Genomic DNA, 25573 nt, shown 5'->3' on the forward strand with positions numbered 1-25573 from the left:
GATTTACATGTGTGACATCCCTTCTAACATTAAATTATAGTCATTGTCATGTAAACACAGTGGAACTTATTAAAAGTTGTGAGCACAAGAAAAAAAAAGTGTCTTCACAAAGGCTGACTGAGATGACTTTATATTGCATCAATAACTTCTAACATTATTGTAATATTTCATTGCAAAATGTCATTGGTGTGCTGCATTGATTTTGATTTTCTTTTTTTTGGTCGGAGCATTGGGACTGACGACTCAGTGAGAGTTTTCTCTTACTATGCAAATGTGTCTACAGCTACTACAACTATCGGCAAGAGGAATGATGTTCCATTTCATCTCTCTGCACTGCTTTCACAGCGACACATCCCCCTGTTGGAAGTCTTTGCTCATGCGCACAACCCATTAGAAACCGTAGTGAGGTGTAGACATGGCCAAGGAAATCAGGTTTCTCTCGCAGAAAGAAATCTAGCTGTGTTAACCAGTTTTCTCTAATTCCTGATTGACGAAACAGGATGTCATGTTTAGACCATGTTCAGAAAATCTACTGATTGCTGATCAGGTTTCTAAAGCTGACAGTTAAAGAATTACTTAAGTGCATGTTGACTCATTTGACAAATACTCTTTTCCTCGTCATTTTGGCCTTCCATCCACACTAAGCCAGCAGTGTCAGATTCAGCCTCACTGAGAAACTGAACACATTTCATCATTACAACCATTGATTTCCCCCGCTGTGAAACCAACTCAGCTCTCCCCGATGCTCTCTGTTTCACTCTATATATGTCTTGTTCTTATTTTGTGTTCCTGTCTGTTTTCTCATATGCCTGTAACGTTCTCTGCTGTATTTTGTCCTATAACTGATATCTCCCTCTTTCATTACATGCAATACCTTGCAACACACATCCTGGTTTACCTCTTATTCACCCACTGACATCCCTAACTCTTGTATGTGAGTGATACCAGTATCCTCCAGCAGAGTTGAAATTGTGGCACAGATGACTGTCTAGACATGATCAGCGACATCACTTGACACTGCGTTGGGTGCAGAGTTAGCATCCAGAGCTCAGCTCAGTATTAATAAGCCATGATCTTTTACTTTATACACAAGAACTGGTAAAGTAATGCTGAAGATGAACCAATCTACTTTTATTTAAAATTAGACTAATAATACATCTCTGGAAACTTGATGCTTTCTCTGTGTTGGAGCTTTTTGGTTAGCTGTACTTTCACTGGAACCACTTCCAAACAAGCTAAAAGATTAAATAACTTGGAAGTTGGAGTGCAAAGGTGAGGTGTAAAACTTGATGTTGCTTAGACTATATTTACTAAGGTGTGCTACATAAGTGCAACAGAAACTACTAAAACTTATTTGGCACAGCTTTCTTTGGTCCTTTGCTGGGAGAAAGCATCCTCTTATGCAATACAAGTCAGCTGCAGTTTTTCAGTCAGAATACCTGAGGCGCAGCCACTGTCCCTCATGCTGCAGTATTATTCTCTAAGCAATAAATAGTGTGGAGCAGATGAAAGTGCAGACTGATATCTGTAGTTTTTACTGTTTTCTGGAATGGGCTCCTTTTTTCTTTATTACTTTCAGATTTTTTTTTCTGAGGATGTCATCATTTATTTATGATGAAAAAAGTGTACATTTGATTCTGAGTGTAAATTTATTCTATATTTTCTACAAATTCTTAGCTGCATACATGTCTGTTTATTCCAATGCAAAGTATACAATGTAGCTATCCGCTAATCGGCTAATACTTCAACTGCTCCAGTGATTTAATAAAATTGTCCTGCTAATAGTTTTTGACCTTCAGCTTAATAAGCCATGTACTCAGTGACGCAAAAGCTTTAAATGTGCACGTTTTCCCTTTATTTGTCTTCAGTATAAGCTTGCTCCGACCTCTTACTGTGTCCCCAAGCCCCATGGTCCCGTTCTTGTACCATCCCATATGCTTTCTTTGCATCTGTTTGAGTCCATTTGCCATAACTAGCTTACTTTAATTGCCTTACTTTCCTCATTACTTCGGCAGTAGCATGCTCACTGGTCCCCACCTCCTCCAATCTCTTTTGTCCTTTTTGTTCTCACGCTGTGGTTTTTGCTTGTTGCAATTGCCTGCCTACTAGTTGTCTCGGCTTTAGTCACGGCTTTAGTCCCGGGTTGCTTGCTGGTTATAACTGACTCTTTAGCTGCCGTTTCCTTAGCCACTAGCTCTCTTGCTGTGTCCCTTGCTCTTTCATTTTAAGCCATGAAGCTATAACAATCTCCCTGTTTGCTTGTTTGCTGAAGTGCTGGTATTCACACTAGTTTTTATACCGTCTTTGCTTTTTGTCCTCATAGCTTTCTTGCCCTCACTGGCTATTATCCCTTGTTGTGCCAGCAGAACCTTCCACAAGCTTTTTACTTTCTGCCTTACTTTCCTCTTTGCCTTCTGTGCCATCAATGCTATTTGAATTGCCATATCATCCGAGTTGCCCTCTTTACTTTTCATCTCTTCCGTCTTCATGTCCCTTATCAATCTTTTTTTTTTTCTAACTCAAAAGCCAAGTCTCCCCATCTCCCCGCTAGCTTCCACAAAAGCTTTTGTTACCTTTCTTACTCTTTGCCCTCATGGGTTTCTCTTTAATTCTCTTGCCAATCATTAATGGTCTTTGGTCCACCACAATCCTGCTCACTGAATTTCACCCTTTGCCTTTATACTGGCATTCTTACTATAACTGTCTGTCAATTTCTCTAGTGGCAAGAACTTACTGAGAGTCTTCATAAGTAATAGGCCCAAGTCAGATTTGTGGAGCCCCATAGAGATTGTTGCTTGGGTCTTTGTAGCACTGCCTAACCAGAAATAAACTGCCAAGATCTTTTCTCATAGCATTTTGCCCGTAAATTCCCCAGTCCTCACATACTTTTACCTAAAACCCATTTTTATCTCCTTTCCCTTTTCCTTTCCGTTTCACATTTCATTGCCCTCTCCCACCTCTTATTCTGTCATCCTCTCTCTTCCTCTCACTGTGCCTCTGTCATGTTGCTCTCCATTACGTCTACCAGTCTACCATTTCTCTCATTTTCCTCTCCTCTTTTTTCTAGTTTGTGAGCTTAACCTTTTTTATTTCATCAGTCCCTCCTCCTACTTTGTTTTTCTTCATTATTCTTTTCCTTTGTCGTGCATTTCGACAATGTTCTTAATGTCTCTTTTTTCCCCCTGCTTGTGCACCTTTGTTCTACTTGCCCCTTTCCTATGTCTCGCATAATATCATCCTGAGTTTATCCCTCGCTCCTCATTTCCTGTTTTCCTCTGCAGTCCTCCTCCTATCTGTGCTCCCTTGCTGTCCTATCCGTGGAGTGCAGCTATTTATACCTCACTTATACGTTATTCTTCACATGGAGCTGCTTTCAAAACACCAGAGAAAAGAAGGAATTGGAGAGCAGAGTGAGATAAGTGGTAGAAGTGCAAAGGAACAATCTCACAAAGTTTACATTAAATCCAGATTGAATCTACTCAGTAAAATGACCTGGGTTTGAAAAGAGCAGCAGATATTGTATGATTATCCCCTGCTTCTATTTACTTGCAAATATATTTACTGTGCACCACTTTGGCTTTTGCTTCTTAAGCTAACATGAAAGCCATATCACCAGAGTAGAAGCTTAAATAGACTTTTGCTTTTACTTTTCAGAGTATCAATGGTTCACTGAGAAACTGGAACTCGTGACTCATTTACCGTTTGCAGGAGTCTTCTTTAGCTTGAATCTAAATCTCAACTGATATTGCAAATGATTCAACAGTACCTTTCCTTTCTTCTGCAGGTCTGGTGGTAAGAGAAGCCAGTATAGAAATTACACGACAGCAGGTGGAGGAGCTGTTTGGTCCTGAAGATTACTGGTGTCAGTGCGTGGCCTGGAGCTCCGCTGGGACCACCAAAAGCCGCAAGGCACACGTCCGCATTGCATGTGAGTACACTACTGTAAGCACGCATGTGAGGTGTAAAGATTAAAAGATACTGTTTACACATGAGTAAGCATACTGTGTAAGAGTATTGGTGAGTTTATTATTCACACACAAATATACAATCACTCATGTACAAGGGCTAATGCTTAAGACTTGTTGACATAAATAAATGCAAATTCAGTCTTTTTTCCTTTCCAAAAAAAGATACAAGTTTGCAAATAAACACCTCACATAGACAATCATACATGGTTAATGGACTGTACTTGTATAGCACTTTTATAGTTTTCCAACCACTCAAAGCGCTTTACACTACCTGTCATTGATCCCATTCACACACAATCATACACTGATGGCAGGTGCCAACTGTTCATCAGTACAAAGAAACTAACTCATTCATACACACTCACAGGGGCTAATTTGGGGTTCAGTATCTTGCTCAAAGACACTTCAACATGTGGGCTGGGGGGAAGCCGGGATCGACCTCTACCTCCAAGCCAAATCCGTCCACCATACACAGACACAGTTGTCACCTTCGCTCTGCTGGGTCCAATATTGCAATATTTAAAAATGGCCAGCTGTCTTGTTTTGTAGATGCATTTTTAATGAACGATTGCTGTCAGCGCTAACCTCTAACAAACACATTGTGTTTCCTGTGACAGCTTCACAGTAAAGCCACCCTATGTTTCGCCAGTTGAATGCTGTTAATGTGAACCAGCAGCAGTAGGAAGTGTTAGGTTTGCATTAGCAGTAATTTGATAGACCTCTAAAATGGCATTAGGAGAGTGAACAATGAGGCTGATATAAGTGAGATAAAATTACAAACAGTAATGCTGAATTACACGCATGTTGTGTTTCCAGCGAATTCCTCATGCGTAGGTAGGCAACTTGATTTCCATGCAGGATAGGCAGACTCCACCACTAATGACAGGCCTGGAATTAAGATATGTTTACGGCAAAGGCTTGGCTTTTGATAAATACAAATTTATTCGGGCATCGCAGCCAAAATGTAGGGCACCAAAGCCAAAACCAATGGTGCAATAAAAATAAGTCATAATGACATATGAAGACTAAACAGTATACAATCAACAATTAGGAGTTAGTGTATTGAAAAACAGTACTGAGTTTATTTAAACTGTAACCTTACACTGAATGTTTGACTTTTCCACAAAATGCTGTCTGATTGATTTTTTAAAAATGTGAACAATTCATTATATTAATGGTTATTGTAATGATAAAATAAAGTCTATAAATAGGCTAAGGGTGACCAAAATAATCTGAACAAGTTTCAGCACCCATGCAACTATTAGCATTTGAGTCTGAGATCATAGGAGCAGTCACAAAAATGACTCACCTCGCTCCTATTCTTCATTGGTTAGCTGAGCTATTTTAGTGGGTGAAGACCGTGTTATGAGTCGGCCATTTTAGAATACAAGTTATAAAGTCTTAGCTAGCGGGTTAGCTGTTAATGTTTAAGTTAACATAGTCAGCTATATTTGCAATAGTGGGAGAAATCCATGGAGAAATCTCACTCTACTATTGATGTCCAGTGTGATGACGGAGACACTGGGAAACATGGATTTATTTGCTGCGTCACATGTAGTTTTAAATGAGGAAATCCACAACTTCCTTTTAAGGGCACAATGGCCAGTTCAAAACAGAGCATGCCAAACTGGCTGCGTGGTTAGTTCATTTTAGAAGGGGCATTACGGCCACACTCCGGGGCATCCACGGCACTGGTCGTTTGGCCGCGGTATAATCCCTGCTTTGTAACAATGAAAACTACTGTATAGAGAGGTATTTACAGAACATATTGATTCTTTATTGCTGAAAAATTAAGATCATGAATAGCATCAAAAGCTAGGTTAGATTTTGTTTTAAAAGAAAATAAAAGATTTTTACTTTACTGCTATTTTTTTTATGTGTTAAGGCACATTACTGTCATAAGGTATACATTTTAACTAGAAACACTCAAGACTCAGGAAAAAACTTGTATTTGGTTAGAACCGCCACTTCTCATTTTACATTAAATGATACATGGTGGGGAACTTTTCTAAGCAGAGATTTAGCTCTATAACTTTAGTCTACCATCAGCAGCTTCCTGTTATGGTATGGTGAAGAATTTAATATGACAACTGGGAGTCTGACTATAAGGTCACCAAAAGAACACAGGCCAGACTAAACCCAACCAGACTCAATATCACTCTAGCAGACAGGGTTACAATGTAACACTGCATACACAGTGATCACATGCAGAAATCATTTTAGGATTGTTAGACCCCAACAACAGTCCGGGGTAAAGAAAAGGTTGAATCCTGTTGTGAGTGATGGTCACTTGACGGCTCTGCAGAAACTGCGTAGCAAGGGATTTGAGATGTTTGGTAGAAATCACCTAAAAAGCCTTGTTTGTTCTTTCAATGTAAGCCTCATATAACAGAATGGATTGTTCCTTCAAAGCTCCTTTCACTGGCCTGAGAATTGAACCCACAACAGTAGTTTTCCAAGCGTCATTGCTCTGGTCATTTCAGCCATATAAGACAACTGGGACTTTTCTGAGTGCTCAGGTTATAGATAGGTCAAGCAGAAAAGAAATACCAATAACAAAATCGACCCCACCTCCCCGGTTTACATGGCTTATACTGACAGTGTGGCTCTGCTTGAGTGAACTCTCAAAAGGACAACTGGGGGCTTTGATAGAGTCCATTCAGCAGACACTCTGCTGACAAACTGCACACATCCCTGTATGTAGTACTTTAACAGACAGTATCTCTCTAACAGACACGCAATCTTGTTTTCCCAGGTTGGTCTTATTCATGCTGCAGAAGGAAATCAATTATGTTGACCCTTGTTTTTCATTCAAGTTATTTTATTTGGCTGTAAATAATGTCTCGCATTTTCACTTTTGCAGGGCTGGGTTGCATCATTTATTCATTTACATACTGACTTGCACACACACTTTATTAATTTATTTTGGGTGTTTAATCTTAATAAAACACAGAACAAATGATCAAAATAAAGAGATAATTATAAAAACAAACTTACATTTCATACATTACATTTACAGATCACAAATTGCATTGTGCATAGGTAACATACTGTATTAAGCTTATAAACTGGTTCAGAGAGTGGTTATATATTCTGTAGACTACTACATCATATGTAAATTGAAACTGTGCCAGGTTATTTAATGTGGTAATTATACACTAGTACATTCATAGAAACCTTAGTTGAGTCAAGCTTACACAATATACAATGCAGTATATGCTTACACTTGTGTAGTAATACCACAGCAACATATTTCTCAATTAATTTGGCTTGTGAGCTTTAAAGACCATTTGAATTTAGAACCACTCTCTGCATTGCTTTGGTATGTGAGGATGTTTTTCTGTCTGTCAGCAGAGAGTTAGTGACACAGTCAGAAATATCCTTCTAAGCTCCGCTAATAACATTCTCAAATGGAATGGGCCCTCCTCAGGGTGCAATGAAAGCTGGGTAATGTGCTGTTTTTGGCTTACGTTCGGGCCGATACATGCTGAGAGACAGATGCAGGCAAGTGTACGTATACAGGCTTCTGAGATTCTCCGAGGTAAACACATGAATGCAGACACCAGCACCACGGAAATGCACACATAGCACTGAAAGCCATATTGTTCAGTGGCTTACCTTTTCAACAAGGTAGTTGATGTATGAGCGCCTGAGTGTATACATGCATACGTGTTTGTGTGTGTGTGTCTGCATTACTCTGACTTACAGTATCCCTACCATCAATATCATCATGTAATACCAGCTTCCAGCAAGTAGTGCCACATTGATCACAGTAAGTCCAAGCTTACACACCTCAGTTTTCACCTCACCTTAATTTTCCTGTTTTATCTAGGTTTTTTATGCCTCTATGCCGTATCGTGAACGCGATATCTCAGGAACACCTGGAAGGAATTTCTGCAAATTTGGCACAAATTTGTGACCTCACAAAACATGTTTTTGGTCATAACTCAAGAATTGATGATCATATTTCAGACAGTCAGACAATGAATTGGTGACACTTTTGACTCAAAGGTCAAGGTCACTGTGACCTCAAAATTACCTTTACAAACATGTTTTTGGCCATAACTCAAGAATTAATGCAGTAATTCTGACAACATTTCACACAGATGTTTAATGGGATACTACGATGAAGAGATTACATTTTTTACCCAAAAGGTCAAAGGTCCACTTCACTGTGACATCATGATGTCCTAGAAAAACACTTTTTTGGCCATTATTCAACACCATAACTCAGGAACAGAAGAAGAGATTGTGACTATATTTGATAGTTGGTCGGACTGAATAGGTGACACTTTTGACTCAAAGGTCATTGTGACCTCAAAATAGGTTTTTAGCCATAATTTAAGAATGAATTGGACGACTCCAGATTTCATACACATGTTGACTGAGACTACACAATGAATAAACAATAACTAGCACAGTAAAGGCTTTCCTCCATCTCGTCCATTCTGCATTTTACTTCTTGCCTCATTTTGAATTTCGAGCATGACTGCAGACAACGTATTGGAGCACGCCTAACTTATCATGATCCTGTGAGTGAGTGAATTCCGCCTACAGCTCATAAAGAGGCTTTGCATCTAAAAGTGCTAGGAGAAAACAAAAGCACCACATTTTGTGTATCTATACTCTATAAGAATCCATCTTTACGCAATCCTTCATTATTCAGTTTAACAATGTATATTCATTGAAATACATATGTATCATCAATACAGTGATAACTTCCATTTAGCCAATTAATACACTTTGTATTCCTTACAAGTGTTCACTACATATATTATAGGAGTCTACCTCAGTCTGATTCATTAATGTATTATTTACACCGTGAATAGTTCTACAAGGCACCAAAAATCCTCTACTTAATATTACTACTACTTATAATAACATGTTTGCTCAGATTACTTTGCATCATTGAGAAGCTAAAACAATGCTGTATGTGGTCTTATTTACATAATTTGGTCTGTTGCCCAGTTTTTGAGTGGCAGTCGGTGTTCTACACTAAATCATAAATCCTCTACGCTAAATTAAAAAGAAAAAAGTTCTACACTGTATCAAAAGCAATGCTACCTATCCATTTTTTCCACTTTTTCAATCAACATCTTCACACAGGGTATATAGTATTTCACACACGTAAGACCTCTGTTGGAGGTTAGGTGGAGAGATGGTGATGGAGGATGCCTCTAAGAAGGGCCAATTGATCAGGAACGTGAAAGATGATAGAAATCGTGTCTCTCTTTTACTTTTACTCTCTCTTTTTCTTCAGATCTCTTCCTTTTTCTGTATAGTACGTATTTTCCTTCTGACTTTGTCTGTCCCTCCGTCCTTCACTTTCTCTCTTTCCGTTGTAACAGTGATTTTTCCCTTAACCAGATCTGATTACACTCAGCCCCCTCTTGCGATAACCTTTTACTTCAAATCGACCCAACCTCCTGACCTACCCCGCTTTCGGCTCCTATTTGGATCTACTGTTGTGATTAAAATGCTTCCTGGCAGCTAGAGCTTGCTGAGCAAACTGTCTTTTCTACCACTCCATGCAATAGCAATTCAGCATTTTTCTCCTACATTTCCATCTCCTCTTCCCACTCATTTTCTTATTTCCCCTTTCCCATTGTCTCCTCCTCTTTTAGTTTTTTTCTGGCTTTGCTCATCATGTGCTTATTGTTTCATTCTGTCACTCATGCTCTCTTTTTTTCCTCTATCTTTCTCATTCTCCAGCATCTCCAGGCTGTTTTAATAACTGTAGAATTAACACTTCAAGGCATTAACTAAATGCGCAGTTTGTAGCTGGATAATGGCAGTCAGTGTTGTGGCTGTAAAAGTGTCGAACACACAATCAGAGATATTAAATCTCTGCACGATTTGTTGTTTTTTTTTTGGAGCAGGGCACTTTAGCGGAGTTATGGGTGGCGCAGGCAGCTTAATTTAAGTTTATAAAGCAGGTGAGACGAACACACACACACATTCTCACACTCACTTAGTCATGCACAGCATTGCAGGCACACACACAGGGGTAAGCGAAACACAGACCCATACACACAAATGTGCATGCAGTGTCAGTCATGCTCTTTGGCCCTGCAGCTATCAGGTCAAGTCTTTCTCCTTCAACGAATTAGCAATATGTCAAGGTCACACACACACACACACACACACACACACACACACCAATGCACACACCAATGCACACACAAAGACCCAGACACGCACAAATTTCAGATGATGGCAATTTGTTCTGCCACCTTCCACTGAGACGTGTGCATAGCAATCAGGAGTCCAGACACTCAGGGACACAGAAACCCAGGCAGCTCTTTGTGTCAACTGGAAAATGTCTGTTAGTGAATTTTTCTGTTTTGTTTATGATGCAAATGTCTCAGCTGCATGTATTTAGGTTTCCCTTCAATCATGGATGCATTAGACGAAGGAAAACAAGGCTCAACAGGGATTTCTTGTTAGATTTTAAGCATTGATTAGAACCAAACCTGCCTGTAGCTTACAACAATATAGGCAGTCATTTGTAACCCAGCAACTGAAAACAACCGCAGTGTGTTAGCCAACTGTTCTGGTATGAAACTTGCTCAGCAGCACAGAAACCAAATTGCCCCAACAACCAAAGTCTCTGACATTTACTGTTTTTGCATGAAATGGCATGCTTAGTTGTTTCATTAATGCATATTCAAATCAAAACTGGTATGAACCAAAAGATCCACAATGTGTATCCCTCTACACTCACCCTGGAACGATGTCAGTGGGAAACCAGTGTTTTTCTCTGGATGACATCATCAAGAGTCTTGGTTTCTGGCTTTAAGAGAGTCACAAACACTGAATAAACATTTTTATAGTGAGAACCCATAGTGTGTGTGTGTCTGTCTGGATGTGTGGTTATGATGTCTCACCATCGCTGTAAGCCAATGAGCTTTTTCCCAGATGTCAAGGACTGCCTCAGCTTACTCTTAAGTGTTAAGGTGGTAAGCCACAATGTTGATTTAGTCACACTAAACTAAAGTCACTTTCACAAGTGTGAAAAAAAAAATATATACAGTATATATCGATTCACATTGTATACGTTTTTGTACTGTTATATCATTAACGACATTGGTTTTAGAGAGAAATAAAGGAACCACCCTCAGGGAGGCAGAAGGGATCGTCATGTTTTATTGAGTTGCTGAAGTGTCTCCCAAAACCATATGTTATATGTAAGTCTAAAGTTAAAACAAAAAAAAGGTCTTTGTAAAAACAAACTCAATGAAATTGAGTTGTTAAGCATTACGTACAATGGCAGATTTAGCCAGCATGTGTATTAGGCAAGGCAGATAACTCTGAATGGCTGAATTTTATTTCGCAAAGTGATCAATGCATCGCCAGAGTCTAAAATATTTTTTCAGTTGAAATAAAGCTAATATGCACTGTCCTTTTCTTTTGCTACTTTAATGCACTGTTGTTCACAAAGATTTTGGTCAATTCATAAATGTCTGTTTTTTGCTGGAGCACAGTTTCCTATTTATGTCAAAGTAACAAAGACTTTTTATTGAATAGCATAAAAACAGACTCTTACAAATAATAGTCAAAAGGGAAGAACGGCCTGTGATGACACAGTGCTAATTTTTTAGACTAACAGAAAAAGTTTTTTTCTTTTTTATTGAAATATTTATTTGAAAATATATATAGTTAGATTTTAACATTACAATATTTTGAAACCATAATCTGTTTTCCCTGGGGATCTAAAGAGAACAGTCTCATTCAGTTTCACTCAGAAACATGCCCCTTCTTGGTATTTGCAGAACCTACAGGTAGTTGACAGGCCCTTGAGCTGTTTTTAGTTCTAATGAGTCACTTTAAAACCCAGAATCCAGAGGAAGGGTTGTGCTTCAGAGTGCCGGTGCTATGTCAGCGAAGAGAGTTGTTTGCTTTTTCAAAACTTGATGGTGGATGGAAAGACCTTGTCTGATGTCTAGAGCTGATCACAGGTTGTGAAGTATTGAAATGACAGAGTGGAGAGTTCAGTGAAAGAACTGGTTTAAGTGGAAAGAGACTCTCTAAAGTCACTTATAGAAAATGACTCCCTATAGAACCACAATGAAAATGATTGTGATACTCAAGGTCACAGTCTACCTTCACTTCTTCCATTTTTGATATTTTGGAGCTTTATTGGCATTTGAAGACATAAGTATAAGTGCTTGAAGACTGAAGAGCCAACCATAAACTGCTACAGCACTAACACTAAATACCCTATGGCCTCAGGACATATTCATGTTGTCATGAAAAAAGCTCATATTGTCAAGATTTTTGTGATTTTGCGTAAATGAGTTATTCCATGAATGCCATTTCAAAACCTGTTGGATGAACATAAAATTGATGGTTAACAAGCTAAATATCATATTCAGCACTTCAATAAAAAAAGTTATTTAGTAACTTTTGACAAAATCACAGCATTTAATGACTTTTCAAGACATACAAGGCTTCATGGTTTACAACTTTACAACATGGTTTACAAGATTTTTATCATTTAATACAAATGTTTTAATTACAAATCCATTTACATTTTCTACTTTTTCTAATGTTTATTAAATTTTATCTTTCCCTCTTGTGTGCTTTTTCACTTACATCATTTAGTTTGTTTTTTCTAAGCCAGAGGTCTGATTGTTTTCCATTGTATGCCATCGTGCAGGAAATTGGATGTCCAAATGATCCTCTCTGAGAGTAAAGGAGAGTACTTTGCTTGCTATTTTCTTCCCAAGCATCTCACATTGCTCTTTATTGCTTGAGCAGCTCCACCAGGGGAAACCGTTATGATTTGGCAAGGGTAGCATGCAGGCGGAGATACCCATTTTGGATAATTGCTCTGAAATGTGCTTATGTAGAGGTGCCTGAGGCAACAAACTAACCACAAACATAATAACAGTTTTAGTTGAGCAGTGGAAGAAGTTTTAGACGGAGAGGGAAGGAGGTGGAGCAAGACACAGAGGGAGGGAGACGAGAAGGCTGAGAGAGAGGGAAAGAGGAGTTTATGCAAGAAAAGGTCATTTTTGAATAAATGCTTACACTGCTTTATTGTGTGTATACTATATAAGGGAGTTCACACTGAAGAACGCTTTACAAGGTTGCCCTTTGTACTTTTCAACCCTGTGATAGTTCTAAGTTGTTTAGTGAATTTATCTTTGCTTTTGTTATATTTATGAAGCTGGATAGTGTTATCTGCAGTTTGGGAGTGAAGTGGGGTCAGTGAATTGAAAGGACACAGCTGTCCCTCCTCTCCTGTGCACATATTTCCCTCGGGCACATATTTGCACACATGCACAAAAACACACACCTTCCATTGACGTGAATTCATGGTCCCCCGGTGTCGTGAACACAATGTCACATTCCCTCTTTCTCTAAAACACAAACACTCTCAAACACGCATGCGCTATTGCTACCAGATTGGCGAAATTTTGTCTGTCATAGCCCGCTAGCTTAACACCATGTCTGAATATGTGTGCGTGTGTGTGCTGTCTGTTCATCCCCTGAGCAGTTTGCTTTAATCTCCTTTAATTTCATTCTCAATCTTTATGGAAATCAACTCTCACAACCAACTCCTCATTTCACCATCTCCCTCACTAATTAAGACCAGGAAATTGTTCCTGGAATTGGCTGGCATGAGAGGAGTGTGTCTTATCCCTCCTCATTGTACAGTTGTTTTTGCACATTTGTGGTAACGTGTTCAAGTCTGTTTTTCAGTCCCACTGTGAGTATCCTATTATTTGTGTTTGTAGTTGTTCTGCCTCCATATATGTGTTGTGTCTGCTTGTTTGTCTCCATCCCCAATGTGTATTTTCCTCACTGTGACATTATCTCTGTCTTTATCATTCTCTTTTTGTCTTTCACTGTCTGTCCATCTACGTGTGTCTCTGTTTGTTGTTTGGGTAGCCATGTGGTGGATTTAGGGTTAAAGCTTTGGGTGATTATTCCCATAATGAACCATCATGCTCTGTTCAGGCTGTCGTCCCCCACAGGGATTGACTGTATTATGAAGTTATATTTCAGCCTCAGCAATGCTCCGTGTCCTCACATAACTCTCTTAACCAAAATAGCTCTACACACAGAATCTGATAACGATTAGATTTATATTGCATGACATTAAACCTCATCATTTAGGTGGGAAGATGTTCTGGAGAATTTTGGAAATCTTACAAGCTTTGTCAGTGGTGTATCTCTAGAAAGCAGACAGCATGATCACCTCTAACGCCTCGTTCACATATACAGATTCAAATGTGGCAGGCTGTCTCTTACCTCTCCTGAGTCTGTAGCTCAACTCCTACTGATTACAGAGTAGCTCCTAACTTTCCAATATTTACCATGGAATATATGTTATTGAAACTGTATTGTACAACAATAACACACAAACTGGCACGAATGACTGACATCGGGGTACCATATCTGCCCTCAAGTCAGTCCTGGTCCTAGCAAAGTTGGGGTCAGGGTTAACGAGTGCTACTAGTTGTTGCTTACACGTGTCTTAGGACATTTGCATAAAATAGGAACTTCCTGAATTCCCCTCTTTGTACAACTAGGCGACATTTGACTCTTCTGGTTTTGTTTTCTGTGCGCAAAGCAAAGGAGGGGAAACAATTGCCAATATTTCATTATTCTAGTATTTAGAAACAATTACTTTTTAGACGTGAGTTTGTATACATTACTTGTCTTCACATTTCCAAAACTTTTTTACTCCATGCCTCGATCGATATACATTGTTAGCATATATTACATATTTTTGCTGTTTGCCTGCACAAGTTAGAAGTACAGAAGCCTCCTTATTCTGAATATTAGTAATGTTAGCATGTATGAACTTCCCGTGGCTTACCATCAAAATATACCACTCAATATATGCCAGATGTCTTATGTTGTCTAGTGCAAAACTCTGGTACCTGCAGTGTATACACCCAAAATTTCACTCATAATAAACTGTTTATACAATTTGATAAGTATTATTACAGTTTACAGGACATTGTGAAAAGAGACTGCACACTTGTGATTTTAAAAATTTTAAATATTACAAGCATAACTACGTGATGCATTTTCCATTTAAAGCCATCAGCATGCCATATGTATCAGCTGTCACCAAGTCACACACTGAAATGCACAGTCTGATCACCAAAGCATTAATTATACAGCCTGACAAACTTTTGCGCTATTCATTAAACAGCCACAAACACACAGTAACAGTGTGTCTTACCTTAAAACAGACATTTCTTCCTCAGTAGTTTCTGTACAAAACTATCCACTACTTTATTAAAATCCAAGGCTTTGACCAGATCACTACATGCAAATAGCTCATTTTGCACTTTGAGCTAAACTAAAGGTTTTCCCTTAAATCATTTCCACACAATACGATTTACGATTTGTGTAGTTCAAGGCACAAAAATCATCTCCTCATGTGAGCTCACAAGAACATCGCTCAGGAGTGTTTAATAACGATGGTTTCCCCTAAGCTTCTCCACTATTTAAACCTGTCTGTATGAATGGGGGAGGGAGTGATTCATGATTATAAATTCAAAATGATAAAACCAGCATGTGTGAATAATTTTTTAAAAGGCTGGATTCAAAGTTCTTATGCTTTTGGAAGCTAGACACATATTATCTCGCCCCTTGTCTTTGTGAGTAAGATAGGGATCTTGATAAAGGAGATGTAATCAAAGTCAGATTGATGGCTGGGATATGCGATGGATTGCTGGTTGGTTTTGAAAGAGATAAGGCAGATAAATACAGATGATATAAGATGGACTCACTGAGCTTCTACTGAATGAATTAATGAATTCAACTTCTCCCTCCTTCCTTCTCTCTCTTTCTGCCTCTCATCTTTCAACCCTCCACCTGCTATTCCCCCCCCCCCGATTACCGCTTCTCTTTCTCTCTGCCTCCTTCTATGTCTATTAGCCATTGTAAGGTGACTGTCCTGATGAAATACCCAGAGAGTGACTCTGAGTCGACCGGTTCAGCATTAAAAATGTTCTATCTAGTGTGTGTGTCTGTGTGTGTCCGCCAATGTTGTACCACAGCTGACGGATACGGTGATTAAGAGTACACCTGGGAACCAGGAGAGTAAAAGGACACCCACAAGGATAACACACACACACACACACACACACTGTGCCCTCCCATGAAAGTTTTCTGTATGTTTTTAAAAACTAAAGAAGGTGAGTGGATTTGTCTTCCATAGCTGCAGCCATCCTTTACAAACTAACAAAGTGACTCCTAAACTCTTCAAAGTGAAAAAGTTTTTAGTATTAATATCTCAAAGATTGTATCAGTTAAATACTGCTGTTAAAGCTGCCATATTAACAAACCTCATATCACTTTGAAATACGCACATCACTTATCTTCAGATATGTAGCCAATGTAATTAATCATCCGTATTTGCTTAGATTCATTAAATATGTGACATGTGACACTTAATCAGCCAGTTACAAGTCTTGCTCTCCCATGCACAGAGGAACACAAACACATCCATGCACATGTGTACACAAACAAATATTTGTATGTACACACATGCAGACATAAGTGTGTACACAGAATGTAACACCCCAAATCTTTTCACCACATGACACATGTATTACTGTATGTATTAGTGTTTATTAGTGTATTAGCCAGTTTGTGTTGTTCAAAGTGTGTGTTTTTTGTCAGCTTACAGTGCTGTAGTCTTGCAGATACACTTCAAAGTTGTGATATAGAATTTGAATGGATAAAAAGGGCAGTTTTGCAGATCCTTTTATCCACATCATGTTGAGTCTATATACTCACATACAGTTTCTTGGAGAAATCAAACCATAAACCTTTGAGTTACCCCCAGAAGCTTGGATGAAAAAGAAATCATGTTTTCGTTTTTCCCTACTTCATCTCCTCCATATGTTCTTATTTAGAAATCCATCACACCACCTGATCAGCACCATAAATAAAGTAATCTGCTAAGTCCCGCAATACTGCCACTCGTCTCAGGTTACAGTTTGTTTTATAGCCTTTTACTATGGCAGGCTAATTATTTTAACATGTGTTAAGCTCAGCTGCCAATATAGGGATACATGCACACAGTATACTCTGTGGCAGCAGACTAGGGAGGTGAACAGGAAAGCAGTTAATTATGTTTTTAACTCTGTCCAATAGGTGGAATCAATCAAACTAGAGAAAGACAAGGTTAAGAGTGAAAGACAGAATGACATACAACATACACAGCTTAAGAGGGGTTCCTTTTTGAACTTTCTCAATTAATAATGTTGAGAAGAATGGCAGTGAGAGAAACATAGATGCAGAGAAAAATATTAAGCATAAAGATTAGTTAAACAAAACTGTCCTTCCCTCCATCCATCCATCCATCCATCCATCCATCCATCCATCCATCCACCCACAAGGGTTTTTGTGTTTTCATTCCTGTCCTTTAATGCTTTCTCTTTATCCTCCTTTCTTTTGTCTTTCTGTCTTCTGTTGTTCTTATTAAAATGTCTGGCTAATTGTCTTAAAGTCTGCTACTGTGAGCATTTTTTCCCCTCAAAATGAAAACAGCTGAGCCCTCTCTGAAATGTTCTGTGAAAGAAATGGCAGTGCATTCCATGCTGCTTTGTAATGCTGTCATTTATCACAGCATGTGGACCATTAGTGTGAATCATTTATTGTCTTTGGCCTGCTTGAGATCCCCGAACTCTGGCAAGTCTATATGGAATGAAAGCAAGGTTTAAATATTGTGCATCGTGATTGAGGGGCTAGCAACCAACAAAGCAGCCTGTGTTTAGTGTGTGAAGCAGCTAAAGCACTTAAAAGCATGATCAGCTGTGTGTGTGTGTGTGTGTAAAACTGTTGTAACTACATTGGTAAAATGCAAATCATGTGTATCTGTGTGTGCACCCGTGTGTGAGCATTAGTTGACACTAAGAATATACAGCTAAGTGTTTTTCCTTGTTGTATATATTTCTAAAGTGACAGGAGAGTGGGAGAAGTCAACATATGCATGGCTGACTTCAACCACCAACTCCATAATTACTGTGTCATTGTTGCTGTGGAAATGAGGTAATGAGCCCGATTTCCAGTGACATGGCACCATCTCCTGAATCGTCTGGACTGCTGAGTCACAGGATACTTTTGCAAAATGGCCTCCCACACACCTCCGCTTTCCATTGAGACTTTTTGTCCTTTGATATGATTATTGGTGTTGCTGTTGTGTGTCGTGTTTCCAGGGTTGTCCTAGTTAGAGATTAAATAACTTAATACCAGTATGAACACATGTAGTTTACCTGTTTAAATTAAATGGGCTCGACTTCAGTTGACACATTTTATCAGTGCTCACTGCTCTCACCACATTATGCAACATGAGCTTTTTCACTGGTTACCCAAGCAAAGTTTTCACTGCCACATCATAACAGTATTACGTGTAAAATCTATATGTTATTCAGTATCATTATGATGTGATCATGTATGATGTTTTGTCAAATGCTCTCTGGTTCACCTAATGCCTGTCCTGTAGTAGTCATTAAGTTTCCTTTGTTTCTCTTCTCAGATCTGAAGAAGTCATTCGAACAGGAACCCCTGGGAAAGGAAGTATCTCTGGAGCAGGAAGTGCTGTTACAGTGTCGCCCTCCGGAGGGCATACCAGCTGCTGAGGTATGTGGAGTGCTATTGTTAACCTCCGCCTGAGGTGACTATAAAGCAAGATGTGAGATTAAGAGAGAGGACTTGTAGAACAGAACGAGAGAGTGACTGAAGAGACAGGATGATAGAATGAAGACAACAGAGGATGTAAAAAGATGTAAAAATAAAAGTCATCAAGTGGAAATAATTTGAAAGTGCCACAGAAAAGTCACTTATTACAGATGTGACACTTTTTGAAATTGCCTGGAACTGTGAATGACAGACAGCAGAACAGAGTGGTTTGATGGGTGCATGCACTCTTCCACAGTTTGCCGTCAGTGGTTGAAGGCTGTGCTGAATAAAGATGTATACTGAGCCTTTTGACAAATTTTGGTAAATAGCATTTTTTACTAGTGTTATGCCTAAAGCAAAAACTGATACGACTTAATTTCTCAAAACTAAAATAACTGTAAACACCCATTCCAACAGGGATAATCCTAAATTTTCATTTAGTAACTATGTAACTGAGACAAACAATGAATTGGACCTAATCAAAGTAGCAAAATTTAATTATGTAACCTTAATACAAGCAAGGACAATGTTTAATAAATTAACAAATTGAACGTTAGCATAAAATTATTTCACATTTGTCTTGTTTTGAAACATTTCTCCAACATGTTTTCCGAAATATAAAGCATTGTTTCACATTGCGAAATAACATTCGGGTTGAATTGTCACAGGGGGAAATCAGGGGAACAGTCTGAATCCTGTTTTGAGTGACAGTTGCTTGAAAGCTCTACTGCAATGATATAACACTGAGCCAGAGATCCAAAGTTTAAACTTAGACTTAAATGTCCCCGGAGAGCCAATTTGAGTTGCAGCATAAGTTACATGAAAAAATCTCAGTGACTGCAGAGGCTTAGCCTAAATTCCTGTGTTATTTTACATTTTCATTGCTCACTCTCTTACTGTACCTTCGCTTTGCAGAAAATGCTGATAATTAATGAAAGTGGATTGCCTGCTTTCCTTCAAAAGGACTGAAAAACACTGCCATGTTCCTTTTCATTAACACCGATGTACATATTCCTGAAAACAGAACTGAAGTGAATATACTTGCAGTGAAGAGGAAACAAATAAAGTGAGCACAATTTTGATTTACATCTCATGAGATCACTACATCATTCTTTTGGCTATTTAAGTGGTTACGTACTGCCTTGCCAAGGACAGTTGAACAGGTGTGTATTTCAAGAATATACACATGAATACAAGTGTGGTAAACACTTACATACAGTATCACAACACTACCCTCCTCAATGTAAGATAATATTGTATGCCTCCAGTACATTGTCAGCACATCGACATTTTATTCACTCATCAAACGAGTCGCACAGTACAACATCCGCTTTGGAAGAGCCATACATGTCACCTCCACTCCTGGAGGGCCATAACTCCAGAGAAGAACATCATTCACAATTCAGATTGTTCTTTACTTTTCTAGTTTCATCTGGCTGCGTTCCCACCTGAATAGATAAAAAGACATAATTTCATTTAGTCGGTCACAGGGGAAGAGCAGCACAGCACTTGGAGAGGGCTGCGCTACCGGATAAGGAGTCTCTGAATCAGGTTTCGCTCCTCAGGGTTTGATAGTCATTTTCAATTGCACCTAAGTACACAGCTCCCCTGAGAGAGGAGAGGGGGGGACGACTGAAAGAGAGGGGGCAAGGGAGGCACTCAGACAGACCAGCATACAAAGTGAGGGAGAGAGAAAGAAGGTGAGATGAGAAAGGAGGAGGAGTGGTGGGAAATAACAGTGATCCTTTCCTGTCTTTTAACTTCTAGAAATCTCTAATTCCTTTGAGGAAAAACAAGCAAATAAATTTATAATAAAAGACTTTCACATACAAACATGGAGGGTATTTTTCACTCATTTTCTCTCTTTTTCTGCCACACACTAGTGATGCCAGATCCTTTTAAGTGAATGATGGGAGCCAGCTCCCATCCGAGAGCCGATTTCAACAAATAAGAATGTAACTTAGGCAGTGACCAGCAGGTCACTCTGGTACTAAAGGGTCAGGGTTATAAGCCATAAGATCCGGCTCCCTTCAAAGAGCCGTAATTCCCATCATTACCACACACCCACATTCACACTCACAACTCAAGCTCCTTCATCTTGGAGACAAATCTCCTCACTAATGACTCATTACTGCCTTATCTGCTTTCCTTATTTTTGAGACCTGTTTGAACACAACGCATTTGTGCACACAAGCACAAAGTCATACTTATAAACCACACACATACATACATACATACATACACTGACACACCAACACTCGATATTTTTCCAGTGTGTTCAGTTTGCTACCTTTTTCCATTCCTTTCTCCTGTCATAATGGGATCTCAGCACAAATGGATTGGTCTGTCTCCCCTGTCTGCTGAAGCTGATTAGAGGGATTTAGGTTTAAAACCTACTGATGACCTCAGGTTGTAGCCCTGATTTTCTTTTTTATCTCTTCTGACTTTCTATTTCTCTTTGTTCTTATCATGCTCAGTCTCTTTGCCATTCACATTCTCTATTTCCTCTTTATGTTGCTCGGTCCTTCACACACACACACACACACACACACACACACACACACAGATAATTTTTTTTCTTTTTGATTGACAGCTGCCGTTTTTTGTGTCCTGTGACCTCTCTCAAAATGTTCTAATATTAGTAGTTGCGGTTGCCGTGTCGACCAGTTGATGACTGTTGTAAAGTTGTCAATGTGATAGGGTTGGTGCCCTGATATGTGATACCCACATCGTAATGCCCAGCTGGCGTCACGTGGCTGTCAACATGCCGCACCAAAGCTTTGACTCCCTAAAAACATATACATACATACACACACACACACACACACACACAAACACATACAATGTACATTCATATTCACAGAGCATCTGTATACATACACATGCCAACATATGCACACAGATGTTTGTCCACATTTACACAGATACATGTGCAGATACAGTTTTAATGAAATGCACACATACATACACTTAAGCATGACAAGCGTTACACTAAGGGACAGATTAGCCAGGGATCATTTTAACTGCTGCACAACTGTTAGCCTTGAGAGGTCAGGGTCAAACCAATACACAATTTTAAAGAAAATGTCTACACACCAACCAGTGCACCATTATTTCCTTTTCACTTTCCTCTTACATTACTGCTGTTGTCATCAGCAGTAATCAGTCACTTCTATGTGTTTTTTTTTTCTCTCTTTCATTCTAAAGCTACTGACACACAATTTGAGGCATTGTGAAATCCTTGAGACACATCTAAATCTCTTTAGACTGTGATAGAAAGCCTGATGAAAAGCTATTGGATTCAGAAGGGAGGGTTCAGCAGTTCGATGGAAAAAACCTGGTGAATTTAGAGAACTTGCAACAAGTGTGGTACAATGTTTACTTTTGATGAAAAATGCTCCCAGTTTGATTTAAATTAAGTCTGGTTTGGTTTATTTTTTGTAAACTTTTTATATTTATGAATTTCTGGCCTGAGGTCATCCAAACAAGATAATGGATTCGCCCATCAAAGATTCTTAAAAAAACTCCACTGAAACCAAGCAGCTATGTGAAATTTAGATCTGAGCCGCAGTCAACTTGTATATTTTTCCTACAAATGTTGTGAGGTTCATTAGGACATAGAGGCCACAGAATGAGGCAGCAGTCTGACAGCAAAAATACATTTTTATCTTGAAACCCAAAGAGCAGGCGTGACCCCAAAGGCCAGGCAAAGCCAGTAGACTGCGCATAGCAGGTGGGGTTATGGATTTGTGTGTGTGTGACTGTGGGTGTCTGTGTGAATATTTGTGTATGTGTCTGCCTACGTCTATCTCTGTGTGTGAGTGATTACCCCAGCTGCAGTGAAATAAACACATCAGTGTGTGGTGACAGGCCCTCCACGTGTCTATCCCTAACACACACACACACACACACACACACACACACACACACACAGTCAGACAGTAACTGGATATGTGTTTGGAGCCTGGTCAAGTTCCTGTCACATTCTTAACCACTCAGTCCACACCTTAAATTAGCGCATGCTATTCACTTGGATAATGGCTTATGATCAACCTATACATTATCTGAGTGTAATCTTTCACATCAGAAGATAAATTATAAATAAAGTCAGAGACCTACAGTTTATATTGAGAAATTTTACATAATTCATTATATTTACATCACAAAAATTTTAAGTAACATTTCATTGTTATGTGCACCAGGGTGAAATAGGGAGATTGTCCTTCAAAGATGGGATTTAGATACAAGCTCTGAGCTCCATATCAGCAAGACACACATCCATCTGCCAGCTCCAAGGTTGCTGTTATGTAGCTGATCACAGCCAGCAAGAGAAAAAGTTTTACCTTCAGGCAGAACACACACACACACACACACACACACACACACACACACACACACACACCATCCTAACCAGGAAATAGCTGGGACATTCATGGTGTACAAATGTATGCTTGTGTGAATCCAGGAGGCACAGCTACACGTCTCTCACACACACATACACATTTGGCCTCTAACCTCCCTCGCAGTGACCATAAGTGTCATTTTTTGTGAATGACTTTCTGTGTTTATCAGTGTGGAATAAGTCTAGACACATGCATTTGTGTAATTACCCGTGTGTGTGTATGGGTGTGTCTCTGTGTGCGTGAATGACTCTTTGTGATGCAAATCATAGCAGACGTTTCTGTCAGAAGGCATCAGTGGTGTGGTGTGGCCAAAACACTAACAGCTATCTCTCTCTCACACTCCTACCGTATACTGTACACAGACACACAGACACAGTACATTTCAGTCCCTAAAGTCACCACTGTTAATGTGTCATATGATGACGTTTACTAGCCTCCTATCTGGAGGTTATAACATCTGTGCCGGTGGAGAGCCTTAAATGGACAGTGAAGGTGACAGTGTGACTTAAACTGTCAAATAAGACATGCTCTTCCTGTGTCCAGAGATGGAAGCAGATCTATTGAATTCATTTAGCTGTAAACTGCTTTCAAATCTCACTGGAGCTCAATGTTCCTCTGGGCCTCAGTAATGAATGTATTAAATGCTACAAGATAAACTATTTCTGAATTAATCCAAAACATGTATTTAGTCAGAACATACTACCAATTCTTGCATCAAAAGCTCTGTCAATGGATTTAAAGGTGAAACAGGTCTTTTATCCAGGACAGCAATATGTAGACATCATGAATGGCATTTTTTGGACATTTGATTTGTATTTCTGAATAAATAGAATTGAATGAACCCATAGGGAAAGGAACAATCTAGAGATAGAATTTGCTATATCAAATAAAGCATTGGATCTTTCCTTAACTTTGCAAAATGTTATGACCACCGCACCAGAAGAATTTAAGTTATTTCATCCTGGCCCGTCACTAGAGAAACACGTGTGTTTGTGTGTGTGTGTGTGTGTGTGTGTTTTTGTGCACAAAAACAATTTATGTAATGCTGCTTCCCCAATAGATCCTTACCTTAATCCTCTTTGAGCTAGCACAGTAAGCCCCACGGCTCATCTCCCATCACATTTTACCTTGATCCTCAACCTCTGTCAGAAATCATCACCGTAATCCACAGATTAGTCAGCAAACTCTTTTTTTTATTCCAACTGCCTAGGTGAATTATTGAAATGGTGTTAAGATTATTAAAATGCTGTTGCGATGGTCTATCACTGCAGAGTAATTTACAAATGGGGCAGATGAGGAAGAGCAGCTTTTGTGTTGTTTTGGTAATAAATGTATTGTGGTTGGTTGTTGGTGGTGTAGAGTGGGATTATGATCATTATCTAATGACGTATGTACACATGAATGGACACGCACATACAGTATGCTTCATCTCTTTGACTCCTTCACTCCTTGTACTGTATAGCAGTGCAGTCTTTTATAACCACATTGTATTTTAGGAGCCTTGAGAGGCTTTTCATCCAGTGATAAGCCATGTCAGTAAATTCAGGCATTAGTCAGATCCCACTCCAGAACCAGCAGACTGTGCTAAACTGCATTGGAAATGTGTATTTTCCATTGCAGAATTTCAGCATCAGTTATCAGACTTCCTCACTGGTTTATTGTGTTGCCTATTCTCTTTCTCTCTCTCTGAGTGTGTCTTCATACAGTCATAAAATGAGTGTTTCTGTTGCTTGTTTTTTTCAGCTCAGTTCTATTTGGTTTCAGTCACTGGTTTTGAGAGACTGAAATATAAATTGTTTGCAAAATATTCTTATATAAATTGTTTTTTCTATCTGTCTTTCGTACTTTTCTCATATATACTTTAAGGAAACTATCAATCAAAATTCAAAGAGGGAAACTTCTCATTACATATAGTCGCCCTGTGTTTTGTTGCTTAACTGACGACTTACCCTGCATTATTTTCTTCCCTCCTCAGAGAGGACAGGAAGTGATCATATGTAGTTTTAGTTCTCTGTGGTGTGAGGTTTGAGTCTTTTTGAAACTAGCACTTTGTTTTTTGTGTGAGCGGTATGTAGAGTGTTGAGTGGGTGCTTGACTCAGAGTTATGAGGGTTGGAGATAATGAAGGTGTTTGTGTAGATCCCCCCCCACACCCCCCAATTTAGGAGAACCTTCTCTCTCCCCTTTCATTATCCATTCAAAGGCTTTGGAAAAACTATAGGATCGTCTGCCTTTGCAATGAACCCTTTTTTTTATATCTTCCTGCCAGTGACATGGAAAGAGTGTTAAATGTGCTGGTGTTTTTTAAATTAAGGTTTATTTGTTGACTGTTCTCACTGATTGTGTCTGTCTTCAAGGAAACCTTGCACAATTTCCCATCTTTTTTTTTTATGTCTGTCCCCTTTTTGTCTTCTGTCTCCATTTCTGTTTCTGTCTTCTGTAATTTTTCTCTCACTTTTCTGTGGACTCTTGTCTCTCTCTCTGTCTTTTTTTTACCTTTGTCTCTTTCTGTCACCATCACTGTCTCAGTCTTCCTCACTTCCCCTGT

At 39.1% G+C, this 25573-nt stretch overlaps 1 protein-coding gene across 2 annotated transcripts in view; it reads left to right on the top strand.

Moving 5' to 3' along the window:
• The window catches only part of unc5ca (unc-5 netrin receptor Ca), a 191885-nt gene that overhangs the window by 105957 nt on the left and 60355 nt on the right, over positions 1-25573 (top strand). For both annotated transcript variants that reach the window (XM_044195537.1, XM_044195538.1), the window contains exons 3-4: positions 3785-3928; positions 18481-18584. In XM_044195537.1, the coding sequence (XP_044051472.1) occupies positions 3785-3928; positions 18481-18584 (248 nt within the window). The remainder of the gene's footprint in view (positions 1-3784; positions 3929-18480; positions 18585-25573) is intronic.

The sequence above is a fragment of the Siniperca chuatsi genome, linkage group LG5 (assembly GCF_020085105.1).
Source record: "Siniperca chuatsi isolate FFG_IHB_CAS linkage group LG5, ASM2008510v1, whole genome shotgun sequence".
Lineage (NCBI taxonomy): Eukaryota > Metazoa > Chordata > Actinopteri > Centrarchiformes > Sinipercidae > Siniperca > Siniperca chuatsi.